The sequence below is a fragment of the Bos mutus genome, chromosome 16, assembly GCF_027580195.1.
Source record: "Bos mutus isolate GX-2022 chromosome 16, NWIPB_WYAK_1.1, whole genome shotgun sequence".
NCBI classification, from domain to species: domain Eukaryota; kingdom Metazoa; phylum Chordata; class Mammalia; order Artiodactyla; family Bovidae; genus Bos; species Bos mutus.
Genome location: NC_091632.1, coordinates 39,067,274 through 39,078,140, shown reverse-complemented (window position 1 = coordinate 39,078,140; position 10,867 = coordinate 39,067,274). Strand labels below are relative to the sequence as shown.

The following is a 10,867-nucleotide window of genomic DNA, read 5'->3' as shown; positions in this document are numbered from 1 at the left end:
AGTAGGCGCTCTGGGAGTGCGAAAGTTGCAGCATTTCTGAGCATTGGGGAGGTACCCTGAAGGTAGAGAGGCGGGGGCTAAACCCGGTGCCGGCTCAGGGTAAACAGTCTGGGCCGCTTTCTGCAGGATGAGGCTGCTCACCCGGGCTCTCTGCCTCTGTGCGCTGGGCAGGCAGGCTTCCTTCAGGAGGCCAGTCACTGCCCAGGAGTGGTGCCTGAGGCCCGGGCAGAGGTGCTGGGCTTCCATCCAGGCTGTTGGAACCAGATCTGCTCTGTCGTCTAAATTTGGTGTCATTACAAGGTAGGATGACAGGGACATTGTGTGCCCTGACCCATGCTAGGCCTTTGGTGTCCAGCCCAGGCCATGTGACTCAGGATTTCTTGGTAAGTGTTTGGAGTGGACAGTGGGTGCTGGGTGTTGTGAACTGCGTGTTTTGTGGGATTGAGCATGCCCCTCTGTGTATGCATCCTCAGTGGAGACCTGGCATCTTTTTCCTCAGGGACCCCACTCAGCTTTGTTGGAGGAGGTGGGCTTTGAGAGCTTGGGATGAGCATGGAGCTCAGAGCACCCTGAGATCGGAGCAGGCTGCTGTACTGACAGGTCTCTGCCTGTGCTCAGGCTGCCAAAGGGGGCTGCCGGTGTCTGCTCTTCTCCCCTACTCTCCCCTCATTGAGCTGGGATTTTTTTTTTTTTGGACTTGTTGAGGGAGGCTGGGGTAGCTGTCCTCATGTGACTGGCTAATCCTCTGGCAATGTAGTGAACTTGGGAGAAACCTCCTCCAGTGGGCGGATTCTGGTCCTTTGTACCAGCTTTATTGAGTTGTAATTTGCATCCCATTGATGCGTCATCCATTGAAGTATGCAGTTCAGTGGCTTTTTGAACATCCAGAGTTGGGCAGTCATCACTGCCACCAATTTAGAACATTTTTGTGACCTCTTTGAGAAAAGCCATTTCTCTCCATTCCCCCTAATCCATTTTCCTTCTCTATAGATCTCCTTGTTCTCAACATTTCATGTCACTGAAGCCAAGTGATGTGGTCTTTGTGTCTGGTTTCTTTCACTCAGCACCATGTTTTCAATGTTCATCTGTGTTGTCACACATGTCAGTGCTTCCTTCATAATACTCCACTTATGCATACGTACCACCTTGTTTAAGACTTCCCTTGTGGCTCAGACGGTAAAGCATCTGCCTACAATGCGGGAGACCTGGGTTCGATTCCTGGGTTGGGAAGATCCTCTGGAGAAGAAAATGGCAACCCACTCCCGTACTCTTGCCCGGAAAATCCCATGGATGGAAAAGCCTGGTAGGCTACAGTCTGTGGAGTCACAAAGAGTTGGACACAACTAAGAGACTTTACCTTACCTTACCTTACCACCTTGTTTATCCGTTCATCAGCTGATGCATATCAGTGTCTCCAGCTTTTTGGCCTTTATGTGGACATATGTTTTTATTTCTCTTGGGTGGCATCATAAGAAATGTGTATTTGGTTTTTGTTCCTAGGTCTTGGCACAGAGCTCCTAAAACCCTTAACATTCCCTGTGTGGTAGTGAAAGGTTGTTGCTGAACCACTAAAAGATGCCGGGATTCTTGGCCTCTGGAGGAGAAGAATTCAGTCCAGGGCCAGAGGCTTGATCGCTCAGAGCTTTTGTATAATAAAGTTTTATTAAAGTATAAAGGAGATAGAGAAAGCTTCTGACATAGGCATCAGAAGGGGGCAGAAAGAGTACCCCCTTGCTAGTGTTAGCAATGGAGTTATATACTCTACAATTAGTCATTACAATGAATCAGAAGAATATCTGGAGGTTGTAAAGACCTTTGCAGACCTACTCCCATAATTTACATTTTAAGATAACAGGATTAGCTAGAAGGTTTTTTCCAGAGACTGTCCTCAAGCAGGATACATTATTGTTATATAATCCTAAGGAATGTAGAGGGGAAAAAGTTTGTCCTTTCTTTCTCCTTGAGAATTCCAGACCCCTCTCTCCTTGGGGACCCCTAGACTTCTTATCAACCTGCCTAGGAATTGACTCTCTCTGTAGGGTGGATGGGAATGTTTTTTATCCTCCTGGCAAGTTCCTAAAACCCTTGGGAAAATGTTGGAAAACCTTGGATAGAGCATCTTTTGTATGCTAAGGAGATGACTAGTGCTTGGTGGCCCAGAGATAGTAGTTTTAGGAAGGGGCTGATCTTTGGAATGACTTTGGCAGCATTGGAGGGGTGGGACTTTTAGCCCCACCCAAGACCTGGGGGTTGGAGGAGAGGGCTTTGGGTTAAGTTAGTCACTAGAGAGTAATCAGTTCAACTCAGTATGTAGTTATGTCAGACTATAACCCCATGGACTGCAGAATGCCAGGCTTCCCTGTCCTTCACCAACTTCCAGAGCTTACTCAAACTCGTGTCCATTGAGTTGGTGATGCCATTCAGCCATCTCATCCTCTGTTGTCCCCTTCTCCTCCTGCCAGCATCAGGGTATTTTCCAGTGAGTCAGTTCTTTTCATCAGGTGGCCAAGTATTGGCCATCAGTCCTTCCAATGCATATTCAGGACTGATTTCCTTTAGGATTGACTGGTTGGCTCTCCTTGCAGTCCAAAGGACTCTCAAGAATCTTCTCCAACACCACAGTTCAAAAGCATCAATTCTTTGGCACTCAGCTTTCTTTATGGTCCACCTCTCACACCCATACATGACTACTGGAAAAACCATAGCTTTGACTAGATGGACTTTTGTTGGCAAAGTAATGTCTCTGCTTTTTAATATGCTCTCTAAGTTTGTCATAGCTCTTTTTCCAAGGAGCAGGCATCTTTTAATTTCATGGCTGCAGTTGCCATCTGCAGTGATTTTGGAGCTAAAGAAAGTAAAGTCTATCACTGTTTGCATTGTTTCCATCTATTTGCCATGAAGTGATGGGACTGGATGCCATGATCTTCATTTTTTGAATGTTAAGCCAGCTTTTTCACTCTCCTTTTTCACCTTTGTCAAGAGGCTCTTTAGATCCTCTTTGGCTTTCTGTCATTAAGGTGGTGTCATCTGCATATCTGAGGTTACCAGTTGATATTTCTCCCAGCAATCTTGATTCCAGCTTGTGCTTCATCCAGTATGGCATTTTGCATGATGTACTCTGCATGCTTCCCTGGTGGCTCAGATGGTAAAGCGTCTGCCTACAATGCGGGAGACCCAGGTTTGATCCCTGGGTTGGGAAGATACTCTGGAGAAGGAAATGGCAACCCACTTCTGTACTCTTGCCTGGAAAATCCCATGGACGGAGGAGCATTGTAGGCTACAGTCCATGGGGTCACAAAGAGTCGGACACGACTGAGTGACTTTACTCTGCATATAAGTTAAATAAGCAGGGTGACAATATACAGTCTTGACGTATTCCTTTCCCAATTTTGAACCAGTCCATTGTTCCGTGTCCTGTTCTAACTGTTGCTTCTTGACCTGCATACAGATTTCTCAGGAGGCAGGTCAGGTGGTCTGGTATTCCCATCTCTTGAAGAATTTTCCACAGTTTGTTGTGATCCACACAGTCAAAGGCTTTAGCATAGTCAATGAAGCAGAAGTAGATGTTTTTCTGAAATTCTCTTGCTTTTTCTATGATCCAGCAGATGTTGGCAGTTTGATCTCTGGTTCCTCTGCCTTTTCTAAGTCCTGCTTGAACATCTGGAAGTTCTTGGTTCACATACTGTTGAAGCCTACCTTGGAGAATTTTGAGCATTAATTTGCTCGCTTGTGAGATGAGTACAATTGTGGGGGAGTTTGAACATTCTTTGACATTGCCTTTCTTTGGGACTGGAATGAAGACTCACCTTTTCCAGTCCTGTGGCCACTGCTGAGTTTTCCAAATTTGCTGGCATATTGAGTGTAGCACTATCACAGCATCATCTTTTAGGATTTGAAGTAGCTCAGCTGGAATTCCATCACTTCCGCTAGCTTTGTTCATAGTGATGCTTCCGAAGACCCACCTGACTTTGCATTCCAGAATATCTGGCTCTAGGTGAGTGATCACACCATCGTGGCTATCTGGGTCATTAAGATCTTTTTGTGCAGTTCTGTGTATTCTTGCCACATCTTCTTAATATCTTCTGCTTCTGTTAGGTTGATACTATTTCTGTCCTTTACTGGAGCATAGTATAGTGTTAATAGCTGAGCCGTATCCTAGTCTTTGCGACCCCATGAACTGTAGCCTGCAAGGCTCCTCTGTCCATGGGATTGTCCAGGCAAGAACTGGAGTGAGTTGCCTTTCTCTTATCCAGGGGATGTTCCTGACCCAGGGATGGAACCCTGGTCTCTGGCGTTGCAGGAAGATTTGATCCTAAAGGAAATCAGCCCTGAATATTCATTGGAAGGACTGATGCTGAAGCTCCAGTACTTTGGCCACCGGATGTGAAGAGGCAAGTCATTGGAAAAGTTCCTGTTGCTGGGAAAGATTGAAGGCAAAAGGAGAAGGGGACAGCAGAGGATGAGATGGTTATATAGCATCACTATCTAATGGACATGAATGGACTCAGTGGACATCAATTTGAGCAACCTCCAGGAGATAGTAGAGGACAGAAGAGCCTCGTGTGCTGTAGTCCATGGGGTTGCAAAGTGACTTAGCAACTGAACAACAACAAACGTAACCCTGAGTCCTGAGTCTTGTGAGGTGCTCCAGCGAACTATCCAGCCTGAGGAGGGGTCACGTGCTCAGTAGTGTCCAACTCTTTGCGACTCCATGGACTGTAGCCCACCAGGCTTCTCTGTCCCTGGGATTTTCCAGACAAGAATACTAGAGTGGGTTGCCATTTCCTCCTCCAGGGGATCTTCCTGATCCAGGGATCGAACTCATGTCTCCTGTGTCTCCTGCATTGGCAGGCAGATTCTTTACCACTGAGCCTTTGGGGAAGCCCTAGGAGGGGTCAGGAATGAATCCAATTGTAGTGCGCCTGGCTAATGGCCAAGAGTTGGAGAAATGGCTGGTGTGAGGAACAACCCCATCCAATTGATGTCAGAAGTGGTGTGAGTGAAAACAGCTCAGTAGTTCCATTTTTGGGTCAAAGGATTACTCTGTTTAATCTTTGGAGGTGGTACCAGAGTGTTTTCCAAAGCAGCTGCCTCCTTCTCACTCTCATGGGCTCCACATCCTCGCCAATACTTGCTATATGTAGCCACCTTGGCAGTTGTAAGTGGTGGTTCACTGTGGTTTCAGCCTGTCGCCACCCTGGCAGTTGTACAGTGGTGGTTCACTGAGGTTTCAGTGGGGATCTCCCTGATGATTAGTGATACTCCCTTGGGCTCAGTGGTAAGGAACCTGTCTGCCAACTCAGGAGACTGGGGTTTGATCCCTGGATTGGAAGATCCCCAGGAGAAGGGAATGGCAACCCACTCCAATATTCTTGCCCGGGAGATCCTATGGACAGAGGTGCCTGGCGGGCTACAGTCCATGGAATGGCAAAGAGTCGGACATGACTGAGCACGCACACACATTTTTCCATGCACTTATCAGCCATTTGTACATTTAGAGAATTGTCTATTCAGGTCTGTTGCCTGTGTTTTCAGTTGGCTTGTGTTTTTATTATTGAGTTGTAGGTGTCTCTTCTGTATTTTTTTTTTTTTGGCTGTGCTGCGTTGTCTGGTAGGATCTTAGTTCCTTTCCTGACCAGGAATTGAACCTGGGCCCTGGGCCGTGAAAGCACACAGTCCTAAACACTGGACTGCAGGGAAGTCCCTCCTTCTGTATCCAGATACAGATCCCTTCTCAAGTGTATGGGTTGCAGAGGTTTGCTTCCGTTCGGTGGGTTGTCTTTTCACTTTTGATTATTATCTCTTGAAGCATAGAAGCTTTACAGTTTTGCTGTTTCTCCTTGTTGCTGCTTGTGCTTCTGTTGTCCTCTCTAGGAGGGCACTGCCAAACCCGAGTCCCAGAGCTTCCCTGTGTTTTTCTCTGAAGCGTTTTACGGTTTTGGCTCTTACATTAGGGCTTGGACCTTTTTCCATTTCTTCCTCAGAGATGGTGTGAGGTAAGGATCCAGTTTAATTCTTCTGCCTGTGGAAATCCCTTTTCATAGACTGAGAGATAGGTGCCGAGTGGCCGGGTTACTGGTCAAGGTCACAGGCTGATGAGTGGTGTGCTGAAACCACAAACCTCCTGACTGCTCTTCGCCTGCGGCTTCTTCCAGCTTCTCCCAGCTTGCTCTGAACTCTGTTTCCCAGGTTCGTTGATCCCTGACCCAGAAATCCATGAGCCACAGTACAGGGCCTGCCCTGTGGGACGTGGTGTAGACATTACCGTGCATCAGTTCCTTGAGAAGAGGACAGTCTGTGTGTGATCTGTGTATGAGGTCTCTGAGGTCTGTGTCCCTCTGTTCCCACTCGCCTCCCTGAGCGCTACCCTGCCCCCACTGGCTTTTCTACCCCTTCCTCCAGGCCCCCCTCTCTCCCTTCTCTGGGTTGTTCTGTGACTTCAGCCTGTCCCGTGGCAGGGGCTGCTCTTTCTGTCCAGGCCTCCCAAGTGGCAGGTCTCTGCTGGGGACCTTCCCAGGGCCAGGCCACACAACCCAGACCTCTTGGTGCCCTATCTGACCCCTCAGGGCACAGAGGTTCAGGTTTGTGGCAGGCCAGGGGCCAGCTGGCATGACTGGCCGTCTAAGCCATGTTTCAAACGTTGAGAGTTGGAAGGTGAAAAGACAACCCTCAGAATGGGAGGAAATAATAGCAGATGAAACCACTGACAAAGGGTTAATCTCCCAAATATACAAGCAGTTCATACAGCTCAATACCAAAAAAACCAACAGCCCAATCAAAAATTGGGCTGAAGATCTAAACAAACATTTCTCCAAAGAAGACATGCAAATGGCTAATAAACATATGAAAAGATGCTTAGCATCACTCATTATTAGCGAAATACAGATCAAAATTACAGAGAGATATCACCTCACACCTGTCATTATGGCCATCATCAAAAAATCTACAAACAATAAATGCTGGTGAGAATGTGGAGAAAAGGGAACCCTCTTGAACTGTTGGTGGGAATGTAAATTGATACAGTCACTGTGGAATACTGTATGGAGAGTGCTTAAAAAACTAGGCATAGAACTATTGTATGACCCAGCAATCTGACTACTGGGCATAAACTCTGAGAATACCATAATTGAAAAAGACACATGAACCCCAAAGTTCACTGCAGTACTATTTATAATAGCTGGGGCATGGAAGCAACCTAAATGTCATTGACAGATGAATGGATAAAGAAGCTGTGGTACATATATACAGTGGAATATTACTCAGCCATAAAAAGGAATACATTTAAGTCAATTCTAATGAGGTGGATGGACCTAGAGCATTTTATACAGGGTGAAATAAGTCAGAAAGAGGAAAACATGTATCATGTCTTAACACACATATATGGAACCTAGAAAAATGGTACTGATGAACCTGTTTGCAGGGCAGCAGTGGAGATGCAGACACAGAGAACACACTTGTGGACCCAGCGTGGGAAGGAGAGGGTGGGACGAATTGAAAGAGTGACATTGAAACATGTACATTACCATATTTAAAATAGCTAGCCAGTGGGAGTTTGCTGTGTGATGCAGGGAGTTCAAACCTGGTGTTCTGTGACAACCTGAGAGGGGTACAGTGGGGTCGGAGGTGCGAGGGAGGTTTAAGAGGGAGGGGGCACATGTATAACCTGTGGCTGATTCATGTTGATGGATGGCAGAAACTAACACAATATTGTAAAGCAGTTTTCCTCCAATTAAAAAGAAAATAAAAAATAGAAAAAAAGATGGAAAAAACAAAACAAGCAAACCAAAAAAGAAACTTTGAGAGTTGGGAAGCTGCAGGTGGTGGAGTGTCAGAGAAGTCGGAAGATGGGAGGCAGCTGTCAGACTGGGAGTGGACGTGTCCAGGAGAGCAAACTTCCTTCAGAGACTAACTGTCCCTCCTCCTGGCTGTGCTGGGAGCAGAGCATGCCACCAGCTATGTGGTTGCAGCCCTATGCCCTGGAGGCAGCATCCACTTCCTGAGCTGACACTTTGTTCCCATCTGCTCCCTGCGTCCCACGTGCTTACTTGCTTAGCTCTCAGCCCCAGCGGACGTAGGAATCATCCTTGCTTTACCGATGGGGAAACTGAGGGCAAGAATGACCTTGAGTGACCTTGAATTTTCCATTCAAGGTCAGCACAGTGGGCACCGGATGCCTCATCACCTGCCCTGACCTGCCTTGATCAGGCTAGATGCTGCTAAAGCGTGGAACTGGTTGATGGAGACAGCCCTAACCTGCCAGCTGCCCTAGAAATGGCTGTTGCTTACTTTTGATTTATAAGTGGGTGGAATTAATTTGTTATTGTTCAGTTGCCAAGTCATGTCCGGCTCTTTGCAACCTCATGGACTGCAGCACAGCTGGCTTCCCTGTCCATCACCATCTGGAGGTTGCCCAAGTTCACGTCCACTGAGTTGGTGATGCCATCCAACCATCTCATCCTCTGTCGCACCCTTCTCCTCTGCCTTCAATCTTTCCTAGCATCAGGGTCTTTTCCAATGAGTCACTTCTTTGCATCAGGTATCCAGAGTATTGGACTTTAGCTTCAGCATCAGTCCTTCCAATGAGTATTCAGGACTGAGTTCCTTTAGGATTAAAAGGCTCAGGTGTGATTTATCTCCCATACTCAGCATAAGGCCGAGAGCTTCTCTGCACCTCAGGTGCCTAGAGAAAAGTGCACTTCCGGTGCCCCAAAGGCCAGGCTGTTGTGCTCGCTGACCAAGTGCTTGTAAGACTGCCCTGGGGTCTGGGGAGCCTAAGTTTCCCTCCTATAGAATTTTGTGGATACCCGAAGGGCTCCTGGTGTGTATGCCTGTCTGGCATCCAGGAATGGGGGCTGGGGAACACCTGAGGGTAAGGATCTGGTCCCCCCACCAGCTCTGCCCTGTCCTGGTACATTTGGGCCACTGGACCGTGGGGATGGGTTGTGGGGGGTGGGTATGGGATGGGAGATGGGCCATGCCTCTCCACCTATTCAAAGTCCAGGCTTCAGGTTTCAGCCTCTTCTGGAGCCAACTACATACTCCATTACCTTCTGGGGATGTATCAGGTGGAAACCTTAGCCTTGTAACTGATCAGGACGAGCTGGGGTGGGGAACATCCTTTGTAGTAAACACCACACTTTTTTGGCTTGTCTTTCTTTGCTGTTCTGATGCTGTGTTCATTCAGGTGTGGCTTTGTGATACTGTGATTTATAATCAGATCAGATCAGATCAATCGCTCAGTCGTGTCCGACTCTTTGCGACCCCATGAATCGCAGCACGCCAGGCCTCCCTGTCCATCACCAACTCCCGGAGTTCACTCAGACTCAACGTCCATCGAGTCAGTGATGCCATCCAGCCATCTCATCCTCTGTCGTCCCCTTCTCCTCCTGCCCCCAATCCCTCCCAGCATCAGAGTCTTTTCCAATGAGTCAACTCTTCCCATGAGGTGGCCAAAGTACTGGAGTTTCAGCTTTAGCATCATTCCTTCCAAAGAAATCCCAGGGCTGATCTTCAGAATGGACTGGTTGGATCTCCTTGCAGTCCAAGGGACTCTCAAGAGTCTTCTCCAACACCACAGTTCAAAAGCATCAATTCTTTGGCGCTCAGCCTTCTTCACAGTCCAACTCTCACATCCATACATGACCACAGAAAAAACCATAGCCTTGACTAGATGGACCTTTTTTGGCAAAGTAATGTCTCTGCTTTTGAATATGCTATCTAGGTTGGTCATAACTTTCCTTCCAAGGAGTAAGCGTCTGTTAATTTCATGGCTGCAGTCACCATCTGTAGTGATTTTGGAGCCCAGAAAAATAAAGTCTGACACTGTTTCCACTGTTTCCCCATCTATTTCCCATGAAGTGGTGGGACCGGATGCCATGATCTTCGTTTTCTGAATGTTGAGCTTTAAGCCAACTTTTTCACTCTCCACTTTGACTTTCATCAAGAGGCCTTTGAGTTCCTCTTCACTTTGTGCCATAAGGGTGGTGTCATCTGCATATCTGAGGTTATTGATATTTCTCCCGGCAATCTTGATTCCAGTTTGTGTTTCTTCCAGTCCAGCATTTCTCATGATGTACTCTGCATACAAGTTAAATAAACAGGGTGACAATATACAGCCTTGACGAACTCCTTTTCCTATTTGGAACCAGTCTGTTGTTCCATGTCCGGTTCTAACTGTTGCTTCCTGACCTGCATACAAATTTCTCAAGAGGCAGATCAGGTGGTCTGGTATTCCCATCTCTTTCAGAATTTTCCACAGTTTATTGTGATCCACACAGTCAAAGGCTTTGACATAGTCAATAAAGCAGAAATAGATGTTTTTCTGTAACTCTCTTGCTTTTTCCATGATCCAGCGGATGTTGGCAATTTGATCTCTGCTTCCTCTGCCTTTTCTAAAACAGCTTGAACATCAGGAAGTTCACGGTTTTGTCTACATCCCTGTTTCTGGCAGAGTCTAAAACCCTTGGCATTTCCTAAATGATGGGAGTGATAAAGGTGTCTTAATATTGGTAACAAACCCCTTTCAACCACACCGGAGCTTATGTTAATAAGGTGACTTTCAGAAAGTACCTAAGGGTGGAAGCCAGCCCTGTGATCGTAGGCTTGGAACTTCAATCCCAGCCCCCTGACCTCCAGGGAGGGGAGAGGGGCTGCTGGGTGAATTGGTGATTGAATCAGTGACCAATGATGGGATCAATCAGGCTTTTGTTGTGAAGTCCCCATAAAAGCCCAAAAGGATGGGGTTCAGGGAGCTGGGCTGGAGGACCTGTAGAGATTTCAGGTTTGTCCTGAATTTCATCACACCTGGAGAGCAGAGGGATGGTCTGCCTCCCACATGCTTCTGCCCTACCTGTCTCTTCATCTGGCT

At 47.2% G+C, this 10,867-nt stretch overlaps 1 protein-coding gene across 3 annotated transcripts in view; it reads left to right on the top strand.

The window, feature by feature from the left end:
• The window catches only part of ACOT7 (acyl-CoA thioesterase 7), a 108,131-nt gene that overhangs the window by 17,740 nt on the left and 79,524 nt on the right, over window positions 1-10,867 (top strand). The window contains exon 1 of one of the 3 annotated variants that reach the window (XM_070385126.1): window positions 120-300. The exons of 1 other annotated variant lie outside the window; for it this stretch is intronic. In XM_070385126.1, coding sequence (XP_070241227.1) covers window positions 128-300 — 173 coding nt within the window. In that variant the 5' untranslated portion in view covers window positions 120-127. Of the gene's footprint in view, window positions 1-119; window positions 301-4,257; window positions 4,392-10,867 lie in introns of those variants that run through there. One more of the 3 variants, XM_070385127.1, reaches the window with a different exon arrangement.